The following is a 27,582-nucleotide window of genomic DNA, read 5'->3' on the forward strand; positions in this document are numbered from 1 at the left end:
ATTCAACAGCCAGTCATGATAAACACTATCAGTGATCTAGGAATAGAAGGAAACTTCCTCAATCTGATAAACGGCATTTATAAAAAACCTACAGCCAACAACATACTTACTAATGAAAGACAATGCTCCCCATCTAAAATCTAGAAGAAGGCAAGGATGCCCACTCTCACTACTTCTATTCAAGATTCTACTGAAGTCCTGCCCCAGTGAGGGAGGGCCGGTGGAAGAAAGGAAGGAAAGCATACAAGTGGAAATTACAAGAACTGATGAGTAGGTTTAGTGAGGCTGCAGAATGTAAGATGTAAGGCCAATATAAAAAGAAAAAAATTCATTGTATTTCTATATACCGGCAATTATCAGTATACTGTATTTTATGTTTATTATAATTGACAGTCATTTTTCAGTCATAAAATCATACATTTTTCAACTTTCATTGAAATTTCAAGACAAGAGAAACAAAATACAGACATTCCATTATTTTCCGCAGAGGCTAAGAAAGGAGTCAGAACTTACGGACCTTCATATAACTTGGCAACACATTAGGAAGAACCTGGTAATGCAGAACATAGATGTATTCAGGATACATTAAAGAATAATCTATTCTCTCTTTTTTATTTCCAAACACCAACTTGAAGCAGGTAAAGAATAATCTCAATGAAAAAGTATCCATTTCAATACATACTGACTCCAATAATATTCAAAAGACACTTCCTAAAACCCTCACAAAAAGACTAGATTTCAGTCTCCACCAAAAAATTTTCATTGGCTGCCTAATCATAATTTAAACATTTTATACTAAACATTTTACACATTATAGCAAAAAACCGTTGAAAAGTTCCTTAAAATTACTTTTTTGTCACTTACTATCTTTTAATTTAGAAGGATTAGAAAGTGTAAATTTAAGTTGTAGGCAAGTCTGTCCACAAAAGGAGAAAAATATGGGTAGAAACAGAAAATGTACAGAAATAATAGTTTTTATTATAAGCAATGTTTATCTTTACAAAACTGTACGTACATATGGAAATGAAATATGTGTGGCTAGTTATAACAATCACTGAAAACCAAAAGCACTACTCTACTGCTAGTATAATTAGAGAAACTTTGAAACATTTAAACATTTAAACTATAGGTGTCTCAGACTCTGTCCTCTGACAATTATTCTTCAAAAAAAAAAAAAAATCATACATTAGAATTTAGATCAGGCTCCAGAAGATTACAATCCCTGGCCTAGCCTCTGAATCCATGCTAGTTCAAAACAACACACTATTGGTTCAGGTGAATTTTCTGCATTTGGGAGCTATAAGTAAACACATATATCTTTTTCTCATACATAACCTATGGGAAATTATACATTTTTATTCCCACAACATAAAAAGGATATTTTGTGAACTGTAATTTTCTTTAATGAAAAGAAAAGGGGTAATTAATCAATTTAAGTAAAATCAATTAAAAAGCCTGGAAAGATATGTGCTATAGTGAAATAATGTGAAATGTAAATGTTACAGGAAAAATCTGTCCATTCGTTCTATCCCAATTTTACTGTTATTTAGCAGTAATTCATTATAACAAATACAAATAAAGTAAATATAACGGAAAAATATTTAATCTCAATCTTGTAGCTAATCATAATGTATAAATATTGAAGTCTTTTAAAACAAGGAATCTATTTACTTTCTAAAATCTTTGGGCAGGGAATTTGACTTTTAAAAGGAAGGCTTTATAAGAGTACTGTAGTTTAAAAAGTCATTTTATCACCACAAAAAAAAAGTAATTTCGTGAGGTGTATTTTAATTAGCTTAATTATATATGTCAAATTATCAAGTTGTAAGTTGTATACTTTAAATATATACAATTTTAAACTGTCAATTATACTTCAATAAAACTGGGGGAAAGTCATTTCTTTTAAAAGCATCATTAACTCAGACACTACTAATGTGGTTTTGCTGTTTCCTGAATGCAGAGATAAGGTTAGCACTGAAGTGTGGAAGAGTTGGACAAACTAATGGTGTAAAGGCCGACTAAGGGTAAAGACCAAGAAATTACTGTTCTTTACAAACTATTTTCAAATACTTACAAAACCACTATTAAAGGAAGCTGTTTCAAGAATGTGCTTACTATAAATACATATTATCAGACTTAAAATATTATTTAAGATAAAGAACTCCCTATACACATACATATATTTAAAGAACTATAGTTCAGGCTTTCTGCTAAAGCCAATGGACCTTCAATTTCCCTGCACCCAACGCACAAACTCCACTTCCATTAGGGAGTTAGAGTAGAAAGGGAAAAACAAAGTGTATGGTTTTGTTATATTTTAATTAACTCAATCACAGATACGGCTGAATTAATTGAACCAGAAGTAAACATTAATATATAAAACTACACATAAGTGCTTATTTAAAGTGGCCAAGTAATTGAGATGAGGACCAAATTATATTCATCCATGCAAACCAATGTTGATGTTTGTTTTAAGCTAAAATTAAGTTCTCAGAAAAAAAAAATTCTAAAAGAAATATTGCACACCTTTTTAGGTTTATGGCTTTAATAAGCACTCTCTACAGAAGTTTAATTTTAAAATGATTAATCACCACTCTAGGTACTTATCCTACAACAAATGCACAAAGTCACGTACAAGTATGTTCATTGGCAGTGCTGTTAGTAACGGTGAACGTTCATTTAAAGAAGAAAGGTTGAGTAGACTATGGTACTTCATAATGTTGACTACTATGTAATAATTTAAAAGGCAAAATGGATCTGTTTTTAGTGCCATGGAAAGATCTTCAAAACGTAGTGTAGAAAAAGCAAGTTGCAAAACAATGCTTACAAAAATGATACCATGTATTCAGGTGTATTCTCTCTCTCTCTCTTTCTCTCTCTCACACACACACATACACACACCCCTACAGCATTTTTATATATACGTATGAGCTTTTAAGAAGAAAAAGGTCTGGAAAATATTCAGAAAACAGAAAACATTATTACCTCTAAGGGCAGGATGGAAGTGGAGTGGGAGGGATCACAGGGATTTTTGCTTCATTTTTATTGAATTTTTACAAGGGGAATGTATTCATGCTACTTGAATTACTAAAAAGCAACAATTTAGAAATTGCAGACTAACCTGTCTTAAGTAATTTACAAACCAGAACTTTGTTGTTGGCGGTAACGAGATTTCATTTTCTTCTATTTATTTGAAATCAAAAACAAATACCACCAACAAATACTTTTTTCTAACAAGAAATGATAAATTGGAATGCAAAAAATTATTTGATGCTGTCTGCCTTACCTCCGAAAAGAAAACGTAATAAAAAGAATGCACAGGAAGAAACAGAAAACACCCTTACTGAGCACGTCCACTTTTAAGAAACAACTTTTTAGTTGACACAGGCGTGACCCAGAATCCTCACAAAACAATGTTATCCAAAACCCAACCAAAAAGAAAAAGTGGAATACTGTTCCCTCAAGTATTGAAGGTTGTTTTTAGAAAGCTTAACTGAGAAACAGTAAATGCCAAGTGTGTTTTCCAGGGGTGGGAACAGGAACGTGAAACCCTACACCACCTTTAAGCGGTCAAAACGAACTGCACAGCAGAGTGGAACTGGGAAAGCGCGCGGGGGCGGGGAGAGCTCAGCTATCACTTTTAGGTTTTGGCTCAGCGCCGCAGAACAGTTTACGCCGAGTGTGCTCCGACCGTGAAGTCCCTGAGGGTGGTCACCGCGTCGCGGCTGACACCTAAACCCTCTGGAGACGGGAGGGCAGGGTCTGGTCAACAAAAACTTCGGTTCTTGGGCTGAGCGGGGAGAGAGCGCTGGAGAAGAGCAAAAGCGCCAACTTTTGCTCTCAACGCTGCAGCCCCGTGAGGTTCCGCAAGTCTTCTCCTGAGTCCCAAACCCAGAAGCGACCCCAACACCTTTCCGAGCCCCAGCACCTTCTGCCCACGGCCCAGCCCTTCGAGGAAAACCTAGCAAGGGCGGCGTCTGACAGCATGCACAGGGGGCTTGACAGTGGTAGGCACGGGCGCGGAGTCCGGAGGCCGAAGCCCCACCCAGCACCCCAGAGTCTCCGGGGCGCCCCTGCCGAGGCGCTGTCCCACCTCCAACAGCCCCGGCGGCGCGACCCCCTCCCCCACCTCTGGGCGGCGACCTCAGCGCCCCCGCCCTGGGGCCCTCGCTCACCCAGGTAGCGGCTCCGTAGCCGGGACGGGTCCTCCAGCCCGAGGGACCTTTTCCTCACGTCCCACAACAGGTGTGGGAAGGAGCCACCCCGAGACATGGCTCTGCCTGAGCCGGGGTAGGAGGGGAGACCACCGGTGGGGGAGGGGAGGCGGGGGAGGGGACACTCGGATCAACACCCGAGCCGCACGGGCACCATCCGCGCGCCGGGACTCGCGGGCGCAGCGTTAGACCGAGATGGCAGCAGCGACGGCGCCGCCCTGGCCCCCGAAGCCCGGCCGCACCCGGGCCGGAGCTCGCTTCATACTCTCCTTCTCAGACTACCCAGAACATCCAGAGATCAGCAACAGTCTCCTCCCTCGGCCCCCCCTTCCACAGGAGGAGGCGGAGGCGGAGGCGGTCGCGGCTCCTCCCACTCCTCGTCCTGGACACCCTCCCTTCCAAGCCTTTCTCGCGAGATGATGACCACCCTGGAACCGAGACCAGCGTGCGCCACGGCTTCCCTCACCCTGGAGCGGCGGATTCGGGCCGCTCTAGCCAAATCCTTAATTCTCTATGGATAAAAGAGGCGTAGAAAGAGAAGTTGATGTCTGTGGTCTCTCGCTCACGAGTCTTCAGTTCAAAGGAAGAGTTGTGCGGCGTCATCTTTAGTTGGGGCACGGAAGACCCGAAAAGCCCATTTTAACTACGGGCCTCATTAGTCAATGTGACGGGGCATTACAGCAGGTGCGGCTTCACTTTCCCTTTTCCAACATGGCCTCTAGGGCAGAAAGGAGAAGTGGGAGGTTCTGGCTCCGCCCCGCCCCCGCCTCGGGGCAGGCCAATCACGGAAGGCAGCTCCGCGGGCGCAAGCGCGCTGTCACTAAGGGTCTGGGTGGACTTGGTGAGGCAACGTCTTTGGCACCTGTTGCCATGACTCCTCCTCGGTCTCCCTTGCCGGAGGGAAGGAGGCTGGCTCGGGGCGGGCCTTCGCCGAGCCTCCGCCCTCTCAGCCTGCGCTGGGCGCGGGCTGCGTGGTGGTTCAGTGAGGGACAGTCAGAACCGCGGGAAGGGCGTCCTAAGGGAGAGGGGGACGCCAGGCTTTGTGGCAGGGGTCAGTGACTAACTGCCCTTCGTTGTCAGCCAGGGACGAGGACACAGCCACGCTCCCACCGGTCTGCCCACGGTCTCCCGGCGGCGGAGATGTCTGCTGCCAGCGCCCGAGGCCTGCGGGCCACCTACCACCGGCTCCTCGACAAAGTGGAGCTGATGCTGCCCGAAAAATTGAGGCCGTTGTACAATCACCCTGCAGGTAATGTGCCCAGAATGGCTCCCACCAAGACCTTCCCTCCCTCTCCCTCTCAAATGGACCTTTTAGAGGCCCACGGACAACTCTGCCGCTAGAGGCATCCCGCAGCCCCAACCCCTTCCGCTCCAGTGAATCCGTCTACTCCCCTACCCTGTCTGCATTTCACCTTCTCTCCGTCCGTCTCTCATGAACCCCTGAATCTCAAGGCAGCGCCTTTCCCGACCTTTGTGGAACAGGCTCCCTTATGCGCGACTCAAACCCAGACCTGGTCTCCAGATTTGAGCCTTCTAAACTTGTGCGGCCACGAAAAGGTCTTAAGGCCACCCTGAAACCCTCATTCTCCCCTCTTTCCTTCCACGAATTGTCATATATTAACCCACGCAGGACGGAGCTGGATAGGTGGCTTGTCGCACTAGAGAGTTTGAAGTAAAGGTCATACTTCTTTCAGCTCCTGCTGGCAGAGGCCTGCAGAGTAAGCCGTCCGTCCAACTGGATGCTTTACCCAGATTTCAGTCTCAGTCTCAGTTTGTTTCTTTAAATCTATCCTTACTTATGAAATTATTGAACGAGCTTTACCTGGACCTTTTTGTGTGGCCAGACCTGGATATAATTCGCCCTACCACTTGCTATAGTTGTGACCTTGAGCAAAATCCTAGATCTCTGTTAGTTTTTGTAAAATGTGGGGCGCGTGTGAGAACTAAAGATAACATATGCTTGATTCTTTGTAAATGCTCGGTAAATGTCCTACTGGAAAAACAGTGTTCTTGTGGTTGAAAAAAATAATTCTGTAAGAAACTGGAAGACTCACAGTCCCTTCAACTCTTTATTAAAGATACAGAATGCTGTTACTTCCTCTACAAAATGGGAAGTAATAATGCTTATTTGGCTAGAGACTAAAATCACATTTATTCTGAGGTCTCTTTCAAGCCTAAGACTAGCAAATGAGAAAATGTGTTATAAATTGAAAGATAGAAGTGCTGCCCAAAAAGTGCCTCTCTCTACTTAATATAGTTTACTGCAATCTTGAACCCATTAGAAAACTGATCTTGAAGGAGAGGTTGTTATTGATAAAGAAGTTATTTATTTGCCTGTTAGTTCCTTAAACACTGAATTTTTGGGAATTGTCCTGTGTTTCGTGGCAATGATTTTCCGGAGACAGGGTTGGGCTATGCTTCTGCAATGATCTGGGCATTACAGAGGCAACTGAATTGTGTAGTCAACTCTGACCATCTTAAGCTTTGTGGACTGTAGGATAAGGGCAGGGTAGAAGTGGAGCAATCATGAACCATTTAAAACAATACAGATTTGGAGGACAGTCTTATGTTGATCTTTTCCAAGGCCTTGGCTGTTAGCTAAGTTAGTGATTATTGCCTACAATACTTTACTTTCAGAGTGGAGTTTCCTTTCTCTTATAGAATGTGCATTTCATCTGAATATCCTTGAAATGGTTCAGTTATTTTAACTCCTTTTTCAGTGTAGTAGAAGGAGTATAGTCTTTGACGCAAGACAGACGTACATTTGAGTCTTGGCTGTGTAACTTTGACCTTAAGTTTCCCAAGCCTTTGTTTTCTAATCTGTAAAATGGGAATAATACTTATCACCATTTAAGAATTGTGAAAAGTAAATGATACAATGTCTATAAAACATGTAGCACAGTGTTTACATTTAGACTCTCAACAAATGTTAATTCTCTCCCACCTAAGCTTTTGAACAATATGCAGAGTAAGGATACCTATCACTGCTAAATTATTTATGATTGAAAAATTGCAGGCATACCAATATAGAAATGGAGAAGTATGAAAAATATAACTGCTGACTCAGTATTGAATAAAATCTGAGGAAACTCTGATTATTGTTCTAAGAGTTATCCAGAGTGAATATTCAAGGTTTTGCATACTGTTTTGCATAGTAGTATTTGCTATTGAATTACCCTTTAAACACTAGACTAGATTGACATAGAAGGGATTTTTAAAATGATACGAAAGGCTAGAATATTAACAGTTGGAAACTACACATTGCTGATTCTAAATTTTTGAGATTTAACTTCATCACTGACAAGTATAAAAGTAACAAGAATATGTGTTTATATAGGTATATTATTATAGTTAGAGTATTGCTCTGACCTGTGGCCCAGAATTTTGAAACCTTTGTCATCCATTTGCCTGCTTTGTTCCTGGCACAGCATGATCTGCCTCTGTAGAGGAGTAGAGTTCTAGCCAAATGTGTGTCCTAATCAAGTTCCTTAACTCACATAAGAGAATGTCTGTCACTCCTCCCATCCTTCCACCTGACTATAAAAGTATGTGACGCCACACTAACCAGCTGCATAGCTATACTCTAGGTGTTTGTCAGAGAAATAACCTTGAAGTTATGTTGCCCATTGTTTTCTTAAAAGCTTAGTGGAGAAAAAAAATTATTAGTGGAGGCGTGTCATTTCTTTGTATTTGTTAGCTTCAAAATACAGAGAATCATCCCAAAGGGTACAAAAAATGAAACACTGGAAGGTAGGAAGAAAATAGTAGAACTTCTGTTAATGCTTACTGTTATTTCATCCTTTTAAATTTTTCATTGTGTATGGATTTTATAACAAAATATATTAGTACAGTGATTATATATAGCTTATGAATATATAAACTATATATAAAGAGGATGTGGGCTCAATTTTTTTTTAACTGTTGGGGCATATGTTCAAAAGAACTTGGAAGATCACAGCTCTAAAGAGTCTAAAAACTATCGTTTGGTGAAGTTAGCCTAAGCTATCTGAACTGTATCATTTTAGCTCACAGTAGCTTTGCTTTCATTGTATTACATTTTGGCTTAAGAGGAAGAGCTTTTGAAAAAGTAGTTCTGTGAAACTTGTTGTGGTGCTTAGTGTGCTGCTGCTAAGAATATTATTCTCTGTATTATATGGTGTTCTCTCTGAAGACTCATGGGAGAAGTTACTTTAAGGTATTAAGAAGAAGAATGTTTGCAATTTTTTTAGGTAAAAGAATTGTTTATTTTAAAGACCTAGAGGATATTTCTTTTTGAATAAAAACATACTAAATGAATGAATGTTCATAAGGGTTTATGAGGGAATGTCTTTATCATAAAAATTCAAAATTAAATGCTAAGGGAATTGATATTACACTAGATAGCTAAATGCAACTTAGTTCAAAATATATATTGTTTTACTATATGTAAATAAAGCCAGGTGTGGATCAACTAATCAGTGTACATACCCACATAGTTTGAATTAAGGCAGTTCTTTATTATTCCTATTAGAACAATTTATTTTCTTGCTGCAGAGATTTGTCAATGGGAAATTTTTATGCCCATCTATGATATTTATTTATGTAAAAATATATATCCTTAAATATATATTTAATATATTTACATATTTAAACTAAATATGTAATTATACACATGTAATTTTTTAAAGTAATAATTTACTCTGTTATCTTAAGATTCAGGGATGAGAAATAGAAAGTTGAGATTTTGAATACAACTGTAAGATATTGATGAAAATAGAATATCTTTAAACAATTAGCTACCGAGAAAGTTGAATAATTCATTATTTATTGAGGACTGTGTGTTAGGCATTCTTCTGGCACTTGGGATGCATTGGTGAATAAAATAAAAATCCCCGCCCACTCAGTTTATATTCTCAAAAGGGATCATAAAAGGAATACAATTCTTGCCATAGTTGTTAGTTCAACACTTAACATTTGTCCACTAACCTGATTTTAAACTAATTAATAAATTAGAATTTTTATGCCTTACCTAATTTGATTCATCAGACATACCAAAGGAGAAGAAAGCCTTAATAAAAGCTATAAATAATTTATTGTTTCCAGTTCAGGTAAAAATATTACTTTTGCTTTTAACAGAGTTTGAAATATAGTTAAAGAATAGTATGATATAGTAGAAAGAGGACTAGGGTCAAAGAAGCTTGTGTTCTGGTCCTTCCTTTATCCAGGACCTGAGTGTAAAACAAATTACTTAATTTTAAATGCCTCCACTTTTTCATCTAGAAAAATAAGGGAGTTTGGATTTTCCTTACGGGTCTTGCCAGCTGTAATAATCTACAATTTGGTGTTTCTACTAGGGTTTTTCCCACTTGCTGAGTCTTCAGGAAACTCAGATTTCATTGCAGGAGATCATATCATTATTATTAGATTAGGATTTAGGGATCTAGTTTGTCATTCTTGCCATGCTATGTATCTTACACGAGTAATTTTATCTCTCTGGGCCTCATTTACCTACCTGATTTATAATATGAGTGCCTACAGTAGATGATTTTAACAATCTTTATGAATCTAAAAATCACTGATTCTTTGTAACTGAAGAAATATGTAAATTTAAAATGTATCAACCCTAAGATGCATCTTAGCTATTTTAGCTAGTCTCTTCAGCTGTTTTTTAATTTGAACTATCAAACCAAAGCCTGTTTTCAATCAACATTTTAAAAAACATTATATACCCATGCCATTTTGGATACTATATGAGTGATAGCTGTTTCCATGACACTGTAGAAGATTGTATGATTCTAAAATGGTAGCCCAGTCATGTCCTCAGTGTTAAAGCAGAACTAGTTTTAGCACAAATAAAAAGGAATGATTTTTGGCAGTCAATATCTGTGTCAAATATTAATCTTTACAAAGTCTAAGGATTTGTATGTAGTTTGTCATATTATAGCAAACAGGTGGACTTGTGTAATACAAACTAAGAGGACGTTAAAAAGTAACAGATCATAGAGGAGTGGTAAGAAAGGGATGGAAAGAGGTAGAGAAAGGTAGTGATTTTTACAACCTCTAAGCATTCAGTAAGAAACTTTATTTTCCACATTAAGACATAACAAATACCTCAGATCAGTATTTGTAAGTGTGTATGTGTGCATGTGTGTAAAAGTGACCTCTGTTTCAAGAAGTAAGTCTTTACTTAGGGAGAGGATCACATATACAATAAATTACCTTATTCTTATTTTAAAAATAAGACAAAGCACAAAAGAAAATAACTGTTATATTCTCCGTATTTTTGTTATTTTTGAAAATAGTTCATAGTTTTAAATATGTGTGTATTTTTGAAATACTTGTTTGATGTTTGTAAATCGTCAGTATCTGAGGCCTTTTGCAACTTCCAATAGAAGAGTTCTAAGAAACAAGGTGAAAATGTGTTAATGGTTAGTTAATCTTTGTCTAAAAGAATTTATATTTATATCTAATGGGGACACATTTCCTTCATCTCAAGATACAAATTAAATGTCGTATGAGGCAATTTTTATTCAGTGTATTTCCAGCAGTTCAAATTTTCCACCTACTCAAGTTATTTCATTTATCATAATGGATGTTAGCTGGGAACGCTCTGACTTTGTACTTCTACTTATTCTAATATTAAGGTATTATAATCACTTCAGGTATCATAATTGTCTCATTTATTTTTATGCCCTCCCATGGGAATAGTTATGTCATTGTACAGAACATAAACCTGTTTTTTCCAGGTCTAGAATGACATGTGACATTGTGTTGTGACCGTTTGAGCGATATCTCTTTCTAAATCCTTGGTTTTGTCAAAACTTTGTTTAGAAATGTTGAAGTAAGTTGGAATGTTTCCTCATTACCATATCCACTATTGATTGATTACTGTTTTTTGGAAAACAGCATCTATAGCTGAATTTATAAATGTCTAAATTTTTTTGTCTAAATTTATTTGACTTATTATTTACTCTTAAGGTAAAAAATTATTAGCTAAGAAATACTAATTGAATGCTAATTAGCTAAAATGAAAGCGTAGGCTAAGTTTTCTTTAAAATTTTTATTAACCCATTGTGTGATCACAGGTATTGCTAACCATTTTTTCTTTTTTCTTTTTGGCAATTAAGAAAGCACTACTTATTTGCATTTATAAATATTAAACTCTGATTTTTTTATGGCAATTGTAAGCATCCTCTAGTATCTCAGAAAAATTAGCAATTTAGAAAAGTCTTATACATTTGCTACTGATATTTTTTCTGTTTAATATATAGCACTTGTTAAACTAATTTAAGATTTGTTTTCATAGTTTAAAATTATTCATTAACTAAAATACCTCCCTTGGTCCAGGTTCTAGCAACCTTAATCTCATGTTTGAAGTTTTTTTGTTCTTATTTGGTTGGAGGGGAAGGGCAGTATTTTAAAACTATCACCTAGCTCCAAGCAGTTGAGTAAATTAGTTACCAAGAAAACCTACTAAAAAAAATTGACTATTCATTAACCCTGAAGGATCAACCATTTAAGCCTGTAAAGAAACCAGAATCTAGAACCATTTACTCAGAAAACAATGTGGGTGTAATAGAAGAAACATCAATTTCAAAATAGGAAGAGAGAAGTCTACTGAAGAGTTCAAAGTACAGAAGAATACCCATTTAGCCTAACACTAAAACAATATCCTGACTTATCCTTTAGTGATAAAGAAGCTTCATGCAGGGATAAAAAATAAACTTGGTAAGTGATACGGCATGTGATCCAGACACTCTGTATGACAAAGAAAAATGAATCAGATGTTCTGATAAGAGTCCCAGAATCTCAACTTAGATTAAATTACCAGATTCAGGGGAAGAGTGCCATGGTCTAAAAGTAGAGTAACTAACGTGTGAAAGTGTAATACAGCTCCCTGGTTTAAAGGGAACCTGATGTCCCTAGAGATGAGTAAATAGCAAATTCCAGCCTTAACGATGAAGCAGTATCAAGGCAAATCTGGATCAAACCTAAAGTTTGGATATTTTCGATTAGCATCTGTACTGGACATGGTTAATCCAATTCAATTCTGTTGACAAATATTTATTATTTGCCAAGGAAACTTAAGAAACAGGTCTTGTTTTCAAGGAACTTATTGTCTGATTAAAGTGACAGATGCATAAATCATTTTAACTAGTGCAGAAAATAATAGAAGAATATACAAGCTGCTTTGGTAGTTCAGAGAAGGACCATTTAGCCTAACCTGAAAATTTTTAAAAAGGCCTGCTTGAAGAGATGAAACATAAGATGAGTTTTTGAAGGATAGGAATTAGTCAGGTGAAGACAAGGTAGACTATTCCAAGGGGACAGCATAAAGTGTAGAGTCATAAAACAGCATGAAACTAGTTTAATGATTGCCTAGCTTGTCAGTCTACCTAGGCCAGAGTTTCCTAATCTTTCACTATTGACATTTTTTCAGCTGGATGATTCTTGCTCGGAGCAGCTGTCCTGTCCACTGAAGGATGTTTAACAGCATCCCAGGTCTCTACCACTAGATGGCAGTAGCAGCAGCATTATCACCACCACCACCATAGTAGTTGTGGCGTCTAAAAATGTCTCCAGACATTGCCTAATGTCTCCCGGGGTAAAATCACCCCTGGTTAAGAACCACTGACCTGGGCTAAAATTTAGTTAAATTAATATTAGAAATTTATATTCTGAAACTCAATGCCTTCATGTTTTCTTTTATATTCCTCTTTTTTCTTAGTAAAAATTTCTTTTGAAATTCCAACCTAGTCTTAACCAAAGAAGAAAGAAAATTGTTTCCGTATCTTGTTCAAGATAGAAAGGGATGTGGCTGGAGTTTTATGTGTAATGGTGGCTGTGATCAGAACAACACAAAGTTTAGGGAACTGGGTAAAAGATTAAGTCCAATAACCCAGAAACTGAATATATTTCTACTCAGTTTTAAGAACATCAAAATTTAAAACTCCTTGACGGTTTTGAGTCTACCAGCAACTGTTTCAACACTGTCTCCAGATTTGTTTCACAATTTAAAGTATGGAAAATTTGGAGGTGTACACAAGAACATGAAAATGATTAGATATCAGATGTATATGAGAAAATGCTAAAATTATAATAGCATTATAATTACTTGAGCCCACAAAGAAAGACAGGGTCTGTGCTATGATCTTCTAGTGTTTGAAGAATTATTCTAAAGATGATATCCAGCTTCTTTGAAGAATAAGAAGAGAAAAATAAAACTGAGATTGTAGTAGAAGGACTTTAGGATTAAATTAGAAAATCAGCAAACACATTCTAAAACTCTTAAAAGTATAAGCCAGACTTATCAATATTTAAGTATCAGGCTGATAAAAACAACTTACGATTTTAAAGTATTTTAAAAGTTATTTGCATATGTGTATATATACACACATGTATGTACTTATGTATACACATTCATATTTACTTATATAAAAGGGTAATAAAATCCAATTAGTATAAATTACTTGCAACTGTACTGGCTAACTTTCCTTTTTATTTAATATTCTATTAGGTAATAGGGATATAAGTATGAATAATATTTAGCCACTAGCCTCAAGAAAGTCATGATCTTGATAGGTAAGTAGATATACAACTAACTACAGTAGAATATTTAAAGTAGACTCTGGTAGGTTTAAAATCACATTGTATTAAGATCACATTGACTTAATGAATTTTGCTGTAAGAATAATGTGAATTAGTTTGAGAGTAAAAAATATCAAGGACTATGTTAAATTGTGGAAGAATAGTCCAAAATATATAACATTGCTGTGATTTAATGTGAAAGGCAAGTAATAGTTTACACTACAATGCTTTTCTAGAACTGCCTAATAAGCAAAAGTAACAGAGGATGCAACTGCCATATTTACATTTTTCAAATTTTTCTGCTTAATGTTAAGATTAACCAACTACTTTTGAAGGTGCACAGACAAACATGAAAATAATTGAGCCAAATTCAGTAAATCAGCCATATGCACAAAAAGGGGTATTACCACTGGGTTCATTTTTACTTGCAATGAGGATATTACCGAAGTGTGGAACTAGTATGGCTTTGATGAAAGTACTTTAGAATTAAGTTTCCCTAAAATGTTTTTATATGGCTTCCAGATATGATTTTACCTGAACAGTTTTTTGTTGTTAAGTCATTAAAAGCCAGCACTGTATTTTATTTGCCAGCATATCCCCAGTACCTACTACAATGTAAAGCATGAAGTAATTATTATGGGTGAATGAAAGAATGATGGTCCCATCTACGACAGATTAGACCCAGAACTACAACTGACTCTTAACCTAGTTTAGTGCTTTTTCTATATCACTATCTTTCTTTTGTTTCTAAATAATAGATTTAACTCAATTTTACCTTTTAAGTGTTATTTAAGCCCATGTGAACAGAAATACTCCTTGTTATTGTCAACGGAAAAAAAGCCAAACTCTGTAAAATAATTTTAAAGAGATTTATTCTGAGCCAAGTTTGAGGACCATGACCCGGAGCCACACCCAAGAGGCCTTGAGCAAGTGGACTCGCTGTGGCTGGGTTACAGTTTGGTTTTATACATTTCAAGGAGACAGAGGTTACAGGTAAAGTCATAAATCAATACATGGGAATCTTACATTGGTTTGGCCCAAAAAGGTGGGCCATCTTGAAGCTGGGGGGTGGGGGGCTGCTTACAGGTTATAGGTGGGTTTAAAGATTCTTTGGCTTGTAATTGGTTAAAGTGGTTAAAGACATGAAGCTTTGTCTAAAGGCTTGGAATGTTTTAACATAGTTGCTGTTTATCAGAGATGAGCCACCTGACATAGATTTGTTGTGTAAATTGAGGGCCTGTAGGTTTGTCTTGCATACCCTTAAGCTTGTTAATGGGCCATAAAGGATGTCCCCAAGAAGGGAGGGGGCATGATGAGCCATGTTTGACCTCCCTCCTCCTGGCAAGCAATTTAGTTTTAGGATATTCCTTTGGCCACGAGGGGGTCCATTCAGTCAGCTGGTGGGGGGGGAGGGGGTGAGCCTTAAAATTTTATTTTAGTTTACATTATTAATGAGAAGGAATACTCACCTATAATTGGGAGTAGATGAAAAGAGTAAATGAAAAGAAGTAAAGTGATTTTAGATCTAAGTTTTATGATCCATGAAGAATTTATTCTTGCAAAGAAAAGTAGAATATTAAGGCAGCAATAATAGTCATGAATATAATAGGATTTTAAACTTTTTGAATTTGCTTATTAATCACTGTTGTCTTATATAAACTTGTGTAATTTGTGTGTAACAAAATAAATTTATTTTGACAATCCAGCGTGTGAGAGCATATACAACATATTAAGTGCCCTGTATATGTTGAATTTGGCATGCCTGGTTACATTTTCAATTTCCATGGACAAAGTCTCTCTCTTTCCTCTCATTGTATCCCCTGGAGGTTAAAATGAAATGTAAGATTTGGAAGAGGTAAAAGTGGGCAGAGATATATAATTAAAGAGCACTCGTTTAAGAATTAGAAAACTTAGGTTCTAGTCATAATCTACTGTCCACTAACTATGTTGCTTGAAGTAGGTCATGAAGCCTCGTTGATAAAATGAAGGATTTGGATTAGATGATCTCTTGAGTTTCCTTCCAGTTCTGAAACATCATGCTTCTCAAATTCTCAGTTATTTAAGAAACCAGAATTGTTTTCAGTACTTCAAACGTTTGTTTAACATTTTACATGAGGCAGACGGGTACCAGGATGACTAAAACAAGTTCTCTGCTATTAAGGAGCTTACAAGTCTAGTCTCTCTTCTTTCTCTTATGAACTTTAAAATTAGATTCATTAATTTTTTTACTAGAATATGTAAAATATTTACAAGAACTTTTACTAGGATATATATGGTAAAGTGTCATTTATAGTTATAAACATGAATAAAATTGGTGAATAAGCACATATCTACTAAAGCTCATATCACTAAAATTTCATAATTTGCATTTTCCCTGACTCGATTATCTGTAACTGAACTAGCTTTAATTTCCACATTTAAGGCAAAGCATTGGGAATGGTTTCCAAAATCATCTCCATTATACGTTAGCTAATTTTTAACATCTCACAAAAATACAAATAATTGACAAGATCATAACAACTTGTGTGAAAGATTGATATAGTTGACCCTTGAACAACATGGGGGTTAGGGCACTGACTGCCATGCAGTCAAAGATCCCAGTATAACTTTTGACTCCCAAAAAACTTAACTACTGATAGCCTACTGTTGACCAGAAGCCTTACTGGTAACATGAGCTATCAATTAACACATATTTTATATATGTGTTATATACTGTATTCTTACAATAAAGTAAGCTAGAGAAAATAAAATATTAAAACCATAAGGAAGAGAAAAATACATTTATAATACTGTATTTATTGATACCGTAAGTTTACATCATCTGTTTATAAGATGAATCAAAATCTGTCTGAAATGGCGGACAGCTGCAGCTGCAGACCTCAGTCTACAGTGCGTATCAAGCAATTCAGCTTTTGTCATGTCATGACTTTTCTCTGCTTTGGGGGAGCACTTTCAATATCACTGGTGACATTTCATATGAGTCCTGTGGCGTTATTCAAAGTTTACAATATTGCTCTAAACACAATGAAAAATACACAAGATGAGGGATCACTTTTTACTGCCATACACAATTTACTGGAGAGACAACTGCTCATGTAGAGATGATTAGGATCACATGTGTTTTAAGTGAATATTTGCGACAGTCAGCTCATGGTAATAGCAACAAGAGGTGGCTATGAAGTTACTACAGTAGTACACTATGGACTATACAGTAAAGTTTATGCATTTGTGATTTAATACTGCATCTTTATGTTTTGTTCACATTTCTCTCAACAGTGAATGGTACCATGTATGGTCTGTAAATGTGTATGTACAATTTTTAACTTTTTATAACATATTAGTGTATATTTCATGGTAGCAAATGATAGACTAGTATCTACATATATTTTATGCCTTCATGACATATGTAACTTTTTCTTAATTTTCTATGCCATGCATTTCATTTGTGAGTTTTTTTTTAATTGTCACAAATCTCCAAAGTATTTTCCAATATTTTTTTTTTTTTAAATTCACATATGAGTAGCAGCTCAAACCCATGTTGTTCAAGGGTCAACTGTACTGTGATACTCGGGGGTCTTTCTAAATGTTAAATACAAAGAATATGGAAAGCATAGTAAAAATGGTTAGAAATAAATTGATAAATAATTTGAGTCTTTAAATTTAAAGATGGATTTTAAAAGACATGTATAAAATATTTTGTTCCTGAATTTTTCTTTTTTTTTTTTTTTTTCCAGGCCCTAGAACAGTTTTTTTCTGGGCTCCAATTATGAAATGGGTAAGTCTTGAGTTTTTGCAAAAGTCTTAATAGGACCTTATTAATTTGAAATAACCTTTTATGGAGGATGTACTTTAAACTATGCTTGGTATGCCTCTAAATGATTTCATGGCAAATATTCTCAGATATATCGTTTTTACTGCACAAAACACACTATCTGCTTTCGTTTATCTGAACTCTTTAGATAAGAGGCCTTCTGGGAACGTATTTGTTATTTCAAAAACTTAGAAGTATAGGTCCTAGGGATATAAAATTTCATTCCAAAATTATATGACTAAGGAAAACATTAAGCTATTAATAGTTAGGACCCCCAAATTAACCTTTATTATTAATTTAGTGTGAGAACGGAAAGTACTGACACCAAATAGAGCCGAGGAAAGTTAGTTTCAAAAAGTAATGGATTTATCCAAATATTAGCATTTGGTAAATGATAGACCCTAGCACTTCTGAGTCCAAGCCCAGTGCTTTCATCCTTCCCCAGAGTTTCCTTTCCCAAAGTTCTCGTTTAGCTGAAAAGAAATACGTGGTGGCTGTCTGTAGAAAATCATTGATTTTATGTTGAAAGGGCCAGTTTTGCTTCCCAAAATGTCATTCATCACTGGACCTGCGGTGGCATCATCTGAGAACATGTTAGAAATGTAAGTCTTCAGGCCTAGTCACAGACCTGCTAAATCTGAAACTCTAGGGGTGGAGCCCAGTAGGTTGTGTTTTAATAAACCCTCCAGGTGATTCTGATGCCCTCTAAAGTTTGAGAACTACTAGTCTGTAGGTTTTTTTTTTTTTTAATTGTGGTAAAATACATATAAAATTTACTATCTTCATCATTTTTAAGTGCACAGTTCAGTACTCTTAAGTACATTCACGTTGTTAACCAATCCTCAGAACTCGTTTCATCTTAGAAAACTACTACTCTGTACCCATTACCCAACTCCCCGTTCCCCTCTCCTCCCAGCCCCCGGCAGCCACCATTCTACATTTCTGTCTTTATGAATTTGCCTACTCCAGGTACCTCAAGTAAGTGGAATCATACAGTGTTTGTCTTCTTGCAGCTGGCTTATTTCACTTAGCGTAATATCCTCAGGGTACATACGTATTGTTACATGTGTCAGAATTTTCTTCCTTTTTAAGACTAAATAACATTCCATTGTATGTATATACCACTTATGTTCATCCACCCATTGACTGGACACTCAAGTTGCTTCTGTGTTTTTGCTATTGTGAATAATGCTACTATGAACCTTGCTGTACACATATCTGTGCAAGTCCCTACTTTTATTTCTTTGGGGCATATACCCAGAAGTAGAATTGCTGGATTATATGGTAATTCTTTTTAATATTTTGAGGAACTACCATACTGTTTTCCTCAGCAACTGCATCATTTTACATTTCCACCAGCAATTCATAAGGGTTTTAATTTTTCTACATCCTCTCGAAACGTTTTACTTTTATGGGGGAGTCAGAGGGTGTTTGGGGCTTTGTTTGTATGATAACCATCCTAATGGGTGTTAGTTATCTCATTGTGGCTTTGATTTGCATTTCGCAGATGATTAGTCATGTTGAACATCTTTTCATTTACTTATTGGTCATTTGTGTATCTCCTTTGGAAAAATGTCTATTCAAACACCCATTTTTTTATATAATCAAGTTGTTTGGTTTTTGTTGTTGAGTTGCAGGCTATTTTATTTCTCTTAAATGTACCGTTTTAAATTGTTAGAACAATTCAGAAACTCAGTTGCACATTTGAGTGGTTAAGAATGTTAGTGCTGGAATTGGCTGTGCCTCAGTCTTACGGCCTTAGGCAAGTTTTATCTCTGGCATTTTGTCTCCTCAACTATAAAATGACAAGATGTAGGCCAGGTGCGGTGGCTCACGCCTGCAATCCTACCACTTGGGGAGGCCAAGGCAGGAGAATTGCTTGAGGCCAGGAGTTCAAGACCAGACTGAGCAAGAGCAAGACCTCATCTCTATAAAAAATAGAAAAACCATCCGGATGTGGTGACATGCGCCTGTAGTCCCAGCTACTCGGGAGACTGGGGCAGGAGGATCACTTAAGCCCAGGAGTTTGAGGTGGCAGTGAGTTATGATGATGCCACTGCACTTTAGCGCGAGTGACAGAGAAAGACCCTGTCTCAAAAAACAAGACAAGATTAGAATAGATTAGTGGTATAGGAGCTGCTATGTTTTTACAGAGAACTAGGGAGCAGTTCTTTGTTTTTTCTTCATATTTATATATAGGGAATAGGTCCCAAAGCCTTTATGGTAATGGAAGGTATATTACTCTTTCCTTCCTCTTTTTTCCCTATCTATATTTAAAATTAAATAGTAATTATATATTTTTATATATATATATATAAAGTAGAATTGATTGCTGAAGTACTGTTTCTATCACCATCATTAAAAGAGAGTAATTTCGTTTATTTACAATAAATTTAGGGGCCTCTCTGACCCCCAATTTACCATAGTTTAGGAGTTTATTGATTTTATCAATAGCTTCGGTGTTTATTTGATTTGGTCCATCAGTGTTTTGAGACATAGACAGTATTATGTACTCATAAGTGCCACCTTGACTATCTCTGTCTCCTTTAGAAATATCTATTTTAAGTTTATGTTGAAATCATACATAGTCTGCTGATGAGAGAGCATAGCAGTGGAAACTTCTGTGTCTCATTCTCTGGTGGGGAAACTTCTTTGGTTAGATATTTACCTTATGTACATTTTAATGTGTTTTCTTAACTCAGACTATTTGGTAATTTTATCTGTGGTAGCCTATACATGACATGTTACAGTTGCTACCACAAGCCACATATGTTCTTTTTTTTTTTTTTTGAGACAGGGTCTCTCTCTGTTGCAGTGGTGCCATCATAGCTCACTGCAGCCTCCAACTGCTGGGCTCAAACGACCTTCCTTTCTCAGCCTCCTGAGTAGCTGGGACTGCAGGCTCGTGTCACCACACCCAGATAATTTTTCTATTTTTTGTAGAGAGGGGGTCTCTGCATTGCTGAGACTGATTTTGAACTCTTGGCCTCAAGCGATTCTCCAGCCTCACCCTCCTAAAATGCTAGGATTACAGGCGTGAGCCACCTCACCTGGCAAGCCACATGTGTTCATGTGTTCTATAGCAAGACTCTCAGACCATACTTCTTCAGACATTTAACTATAGTGGAGTTCTTAGCCACGTGAAAAAGGTTGAAACCAAATAATCATAAAGGCCAAAGTGGATAATCCTAAAAAAACAATACCTACATACCTTACATATTTTATTTTAACCTAAAGAATATATATTTATTTGACAATCATCTGTTACACAGCTAAAGCTTTTATTTATGTGTGGATTCACTGATTTTGAGTTCCACATTTTCTACCTTGGATAAATTATACCATGGTACATCCAATATAATATCCAGTTTAGTTTTCTTTAAAGCAGAGCAAGTTCATAGACACTTTCAAAGAATATGAAAACAGAAACCTGCTAGATTTTGATATGGCTTTTCCCCCAACCTTTTTACATGTGTCTTATTCACACCTTGTTCACAGGTTTTAACAACTTGCCTTTATTTAATCTTTCCCAAGCAGTCACTTTAATTTTCATTGAAATCGCAACCCTCTTTTTGTATTTCATCTGTTATGTAATAGTTGTAGTCAATTATATAAATTATATTAACAGGTAAAACTGGCATAAACAGGCTTGGGGACAGACATAGTGGCTTGGTAAAAATACAGCACATCTGATAGGAGCAAAAATGGATGAATGCAACAGAGAGTAGCCCACTAGCCATAAGTGTTCAGCAAGCCATGGGCATCTGTTAGTGTGTTTACGAAAGGAATGGAGATCATTGACCTGGGGAAACTTATGTGAAGGTCAGTTAAGAGGTCAGTTTATTTTTGTTCATGGTCTTTTTGCACAGCACTGTCACCACGTAGCTCTTGAACAGTACACCATCTGGTGTAGCTAATTTTTCTATTTTCTCTTCTCTTTGGGAATAAGTCAAACTATTTCAAAGTTGTCTGTGCAGATTTTTAATACCTATTTGCTTTTCCAGCTAGAACTACTTAAATAGATTCATTCACAGTTTAAAATCTTGAAGACTTTGTTATCTCTAAGCATCTTAGAATTGTAATCATCCATGGTGATATTTCATTTTTTAACACTCGTTATCTAAAAGTATCATCTTTTGTAATAAACAAGAAAATATGGAAGGAAGGCAGGAAGAGAGAAAGAAAGAAAAAAGAAAAACAGTTAAAAATATCTCATAAATATTTATCCCAACCTAGTGAAGACAGTCAGATGCTAGAATCACAAACATGGGCTTCAGACATTTGAAAAACATTTTTTAATTGCTAGAAACAAAGGGAGCTAACTTGAGTCTACTAGATGTCAAATTGTTGTATTAGATTGTGTAATAGATTATCTCATATTTAATCTTCACCCCCCAAAAGTCTGAGAAATAAATATTACCACTATCTTCCAGGTAACGGTACTAAGGTTCAAAGAACTATATAACTGTACATACTACTACTGTAAGTAAGTGGCAGAATCAGGATTTGATCCTCTACATCTATTTGACTCCAACGCCTGTGCTCTTAAACACTTATTTTAGCACCTTAAAATAGTCACTGTGGATCTATCTAAAACTCATACTTTCTTAGTATGTTAGGGAGTATTTTATATAATCTTGTAGTATACTCTCAGCACTTTCTGAATCTACAGTTCTGTTATTTGAGTAAAGTCCAGAATAAAGATGAAAAGGAACATGGACCTTCTGCCCCTCATCCTGCTAGTAATGCAGGAAAGGGTATAGAGACTGACATTTCTTTATCTGTGCTGTTCTAAAGGTGTTAGCTACTGTATTTTTGTTGCTAAAGATGATATTTTCAGGCACTGTGCTAAATACTTTTAAAGTATCTCATTTAGTCATTATGTCACTCTTGCAAGGGTAGGTACTAGTATTCTCATTTTACTTATGAAGAATTTTAAGACTGGTTGTTACATAACTTGGTCAAAGTCACATAGCTAATAAATCACAGATGAGGTTTTGCAAAATAATTTACATAAGGTTAGAATGATATTGAAGTAGAAAGAGATTTTTTAGAAACATGGGAAAAGGCTCTCAAGACCTTTGTGGAAGAGAACAATTACTAACATATCCCAGAAAAATAAAATGTATGCTGAGAGTATAAACAATCATAACTGCTGACTTCTTCAAAAAGCAAATGCTAGAATATAGCCCATAGTCTTCATAGAACTATTCAGTAAGCCACAGTGCAATACATGGATGCAGTAGAATAATAGTAAAAGTCAGTCCCTTTTTTCCCCATACAATAGCAGCTTTCCACCCTATAGAAGAACTAGAACAAATATAGAGGAGAGAAAATGTGCATTGGGACCTGGAAGAAGGATAAAGGAGGGATTAGGAAGGTACCTGGGAAGAAATCACAGAACTATGGGTAAATGTTAATAAGAAGAAAGGTAGTGTTGGTCACGATTTGCCTCCAGTTGTACCCCTGTATTTAACCATTTACCTCTTTTTAAACTGGAATCATTGCTTTCTTGAACTACTAACTTCATTAATTCAAAACCATTTGGACTTGTTTTAAATGTATATAAAAATTCATAAATATATGTGTTTTATTTAGAAGCAAAACCCTTTGCTGATGTATATTCTCCATACAAAAGCATCTTTTAGAAACTCAGTAAAAACCTAAAAAATAATTTCTCAAAAACATATTTTCTAATGACATATTTAACATTTGCTTTAAAATACTTAAAAGAGAAAGAAGGGAAATGAGGAAGGGATGCAAAGCAAGTGTGGCAAAATCTCAATAATCGTTGACTCTGGGTGATAACTGTGTGGAGATTTTTTGTACTATTCTCTCTTATTTTGTGTAGGTTTGAATTTTTCGTTAATGAAAATCATTTTATTATATATTCTTCAATAAAGTAGCATAACCAATATTCTAATGAGGACTCATTAGTACACTTTCTGAATGATCCTGATGTAAGGATATGAGCAGGATGATTCTCTAAAAGAAAATATTAAAAACATAGCAGAGAAGAAATGACCATATATACTTTGATGTTAAAGAAAAATGATGTAACCAAAAACCTAAAATTATAACAGAGAGTTTTTCTGATACTTCCACTTCTAAAAAAGAGTAACATTGACAGAAAACATGAAGGGAGGAATAATCTATACAAGGGACCTTAGAGAGCTTTCAGAGCCTCCATGCCAGTGATTTCCAACGCGTATAAAGAATATAAAGTTCATATGTGAAATAAGTATCATTTGTAGACTCAAAAAACTGATTTTGAAATATATGAGGCTATATACTACTGATATACAAATATATGAGGGTGCTTTAGTGATTAACAAAATAAAAACTCAAAAAGCATTTTTTAATTCATTGTTGCCTTTTGTCATGATCTACATTTTCTTAATGCATGGATGCTAAAATTATAGCATTCATATGGAAATCTCAGAAACATTTTGTGTTTGATTTAAAGCTAAAAACCTTTACTCCACACTCATGATGCTTTTTTTCTTTCTGGATGTTAATATGTATTCCCAGGGGTTGGTGTGTGCTGGATTGGCTGACATGGCCAGACCTGCAGAAAAACTCAGCACAGCTCAATCTGCTGTTTTAATGGCTACAGGTAAATTAAATGAATATCTTCTGTGTTACATATAGAACATAAATGATTTTTATTTTGTTTTATATCAATTTATTTCATAGTTTAGTGTTTGAAATACATACACATACACTCATACACATAAAGGAATTTAACAGTGTTATGTCTAGGAAGTTATTAAATTATGGATGGAGAGGACAGAGAAAGAATAAATATCTGCATGAGTTTTTGTTTGTTAGATTTTTGCTATCAATATATTTTTGTAAGTAGGAAAAAAAATTACAGTTAATATTCACTTGCCCTACAAAGATTCCCCTTTAATGTAGTATTTTGTGTAGTACTGAGTTATAGAAACTTTATTAAAGATTCAAGATACAGCGTTTCTTTGTCCTTCATCTTACATTACTGTTGTCATAGTCCTCTTTGTAGTTACTGTTCTCAGTGTTAAATGTTCAGATGTATTATTGTAGCACTACCTGTGCTTTTTAAAAAAGTACTTTGTTTCAACAGGGTTTATTTGGTCAAGATACTCACTTGTAATTATTCCAAAAAATTGGAGTCTGTTTGCTGTTAATTTCTTTGTGGGGGCAGCAGGAGCCTCTCAGCTTTTTCGAATTTGGAGGTAAGCCTACCAAAAGTATAAAAAACAATCTGCTTGAGAAGCTACTCAGATTATAATAACTTTTTAAAAAAAGATTCACATATAATGCTAAGACAGGAATGTGCCTAAAGCAGAAATTTAACATTTCTAGTAAAGTCTGGGAGTTGACAAATAAGTTAAAAGCAGTTAAGCAATATGTTGCCTAGTTTTTTTGTGCATTGTCTAGATGGATAGCCCTTTCGTATAGTCCCTTTTGTTAAGACAACAGGTACAATTTTTGATTTATTAAAGAATATCCTACATGAACCTTTTATCACTCATTTTCAACTATATATAATAAAGTAGGATTTAACTGTATAGTTATGTAATATTGGAAATGATTGAGTGAGGTAATACATTTCATTGGAAAGTGTTCCATGAGCACTGGAACTTATTAAAACTATTTATTCAGTATTTAACATTATTTGTCAGTGACTTACTGGTAATAATATGATCAAATATTTGAAATCAAGATCTTTTGAGAAATCCAGGAGGTATGATTGGCTTCATGGAATAAGTTCCTTCTTGTGCTATACTGTTCTCCACTCTGTTGTAAGCTGGGAAGAACAGTGAATAAAGCCCAGGGTGTTGTAGAAGGGAAAGACTCTGTGGCTCTGTGCTTACTTCTTTGGACCGAGAATTGAGAAAATCGTCCTTAGCCTTCAATAAACTTAAGTGTTTACAACCTGATTAACCCAGTAGCCATCACGGATGTATATTTTACTTTTAATGATTAGACAGGAGCCCATTCCTTGTTGATTTTATTCTTAGAAAAGGTGCTTTTTAAGTGTTAAGTAAAGTGTAAAGTGAAAAATTCTAGATGACCACATTTTGCTAAATTTTATTCATGTGATCACATTTGTCACACTCTTCTATAGTTTAAGAATGAAAATATTCATTAAAATAATGCTTTTGCACAGGGAAACTATATGTCAGTTAAACTGTTAAAAATTTTTGGCACTTGGGAGCCAGGCACAGTGGCTCATACCTATAATCCCAGCAACTCAGGAGGCTGAGACAGGAGGATCACTTGAAACCAAGAGTTCGAGACCAGCCTGGGCAACATAGCGAGACCTTGTCTCTAAAAAAATTTTAAAAATTGTCTGGGCATAGTGGCGCATGCCTGTAGCCCCAGCTTTTCAGGGGGCTGAAGCAGGAGGATCACTTGAGCCCAGGAGTTTGGGGTTATGGTGAGCTATGATTATGTCACTTCACTCCAGCCTGGGCAACAAAATGAGACTCTGTCTCTAAAAAAAAAAAAACAAATTTGGCAGTTGAGATCTTATTATCTGAAACACAAATCAGATGCAAATGAACTATTTGGGTCACTTTCCTTTCTGCTTGTTATATCTATAAGCTCCTAGAAAGATTATAATCTATAGCCACTAGACAACTAGGAAAAAAGGAATGAAATGTGCTTCCCATTCTCTCCTTACCATAAATATTATCTATTTTTATTGATGATTATTTTTCTTTCTGTTTTCTTTATAGATATAACCAAGAACTAAAAGCTAAAGCAAACAAATGAAAGAGTTCCTGATGTCCTGAACACTCTAGATGTGAACATAACCACTGGGACCTAGTTTATTGTTTGATTCTGGATAAGGCAATGTTAACTGGGCTGACACTTGGAAGGCACAAAAAAATCTAACTGTGCTTTTCAACATAAAAATAAAGCAAACTTTTAATAACAGTCTCTCTTTACATATGACTTAAGAAACTTATATACAGATATTAGTAACATTTTTTCCTACCATTTATCCCTAATAAATCATACTTGCTAATGTATACCCCCAGCCTCTTTCTGTTCTAGATAACCAAAGTGTGTATATATAAAAGCACACAAAATTCAAGCAAGTTGAAAGACAGTTGGAAGATTAAATAATCTGCCTATTTAGTGTAGGATGGTCCAGTAGCTACAAGTGAAAGGAAATATTGCTGAAGAGAGTGAGAAATGGATAGCAGAATGGCTATGAAAATGACCTCTAACTACTTTTAAATATTTTAGCTTGCATGAAAAATCTTGATTTTTTATATATATTGTATAAAATTCTTTTACAGCTACAGATTTTTAAATAGGATTATTGTAAAGATTAATTGAGATGTGTTAACACAGTGCCTGGTCCGTGATGAGTATTACATTTTTGAATTACACTCAGTAACTGATAGAATGTAGCAGAAAAAGCTCTAGAGTCAGATAGACCTGAATTTGAATCCTGGATCTGTGACTTATATGCTATGACTTTGGACAAATCAGGGAAAGAGCCTAGCATAGTACCTGAGACCTAAGTAGGCTTCCTGTAAATGTTTGGAACCTTTGTCCCCATCATTCCCCATGTAAGGAGAGATTGGCATAGATGACTCCACACTAGAAATAACAGTCCATTTGATTTGGCCTTCAGTGTGAAGTATGGAGCTTTTTTCTAAAAGTGCTACTAAAGCCAGTCTTCATTAGACTTGTAGTCAGATGAATCAGCAAAGCAACTTATTTCAAAATTTGAAGAAAGGAAACAAGAGAACTTTTTGAATAATGTTATAACTGCTGAAGATTTAGCATTTAGCAGTTGAAAATCTTGCACCTTATCATTTGTCCCTTACCCATAGTCCATCTTTGAGGAGAAAGGATTAGAGAATTTGACACAGGTAAAAGTGAAGAGGTTCTGAAGAATTAAATTATTATTGCTTTCTTTTTAATAAATCACGCTGTTATATTCATTTGTTTGGCATGTGTTTGCACACGTGTGTTTCCTAAGTTAGG

The 27,582-nt window shown here is 36.0% G+C and overlaps 2 protein-coding genes across 13 annotated transcripts in view; one reads left to right on the plus strand and one right to left on the minus strand.

Annotated features, from left to right (window-relative positions):
- The window catches only part of DCAF6 (DDB1 and CUL4 associated factor 6), a 125,067-nt gene extending 120,127 nt beyond the window's left edge, over window positions 1-4,940 (minus strand). For 9 of the 12 annotated variants that reach the window (XM_069480894.1, XM_069480892.1, XM_069480884.1 and 6 more), the window contains exon 1: window positions 4,176-4,507. Coding sequence is in view for 7 of the 12 variants with exons in the window: in XM_069480884.1 (XP_069336985.1) it covers window positions 4,176-4,272 (97 nt within the window). In the remaining 5 variants the exon portion in view is untranslated. Of the gene's footprint in view, window positions 1-4,175; window positions 4,508-4,680 lie in introns of those variants that run through there. The other 3 variants (XM_069480893.1, XM_069480890.1, XM_069480891.1) reach the window with 2 other exon arrangements.
- On the plus strand, window positions 4,844-27,582 carry MPC2 (mitochondrial pyruvate carrier 2). The gene is made up of 6 exons (XM_069480895.1): window positions 4,844-4,898; window positions 5,295-5,463; window positions 17,516-17,556; window positions 24,124-24,208; window positions 24,695-24,806; window positions 26,316-27,582. The coding sequence occupies exons 2-6, from the start codon at window positions 5,355-5,357 to the stop codon at window positions 26,350-26,352; spliced, it is 384 nt and encodes a 127-aa protein (XP_069336996.1). The 5' UTR covers window positions 4,844-4,898; window positions 5,295-5,354; the 3' UTR covers window positions 26,353-27,582.

Source organism: Eulemur rufifrons, chromosome 8 (genome assembly GCF_041146395.1).
Source record: "Eulemur rufifrons isolate Redbay chromosome 8, OSU_ERuf_1, whole genome shotgun sequence".
NCBI lineage: Eukaryota > Metazoa > Chordata > Mammalia > Primates > Lemuridae > Eulemur > Eulemur rufifrons.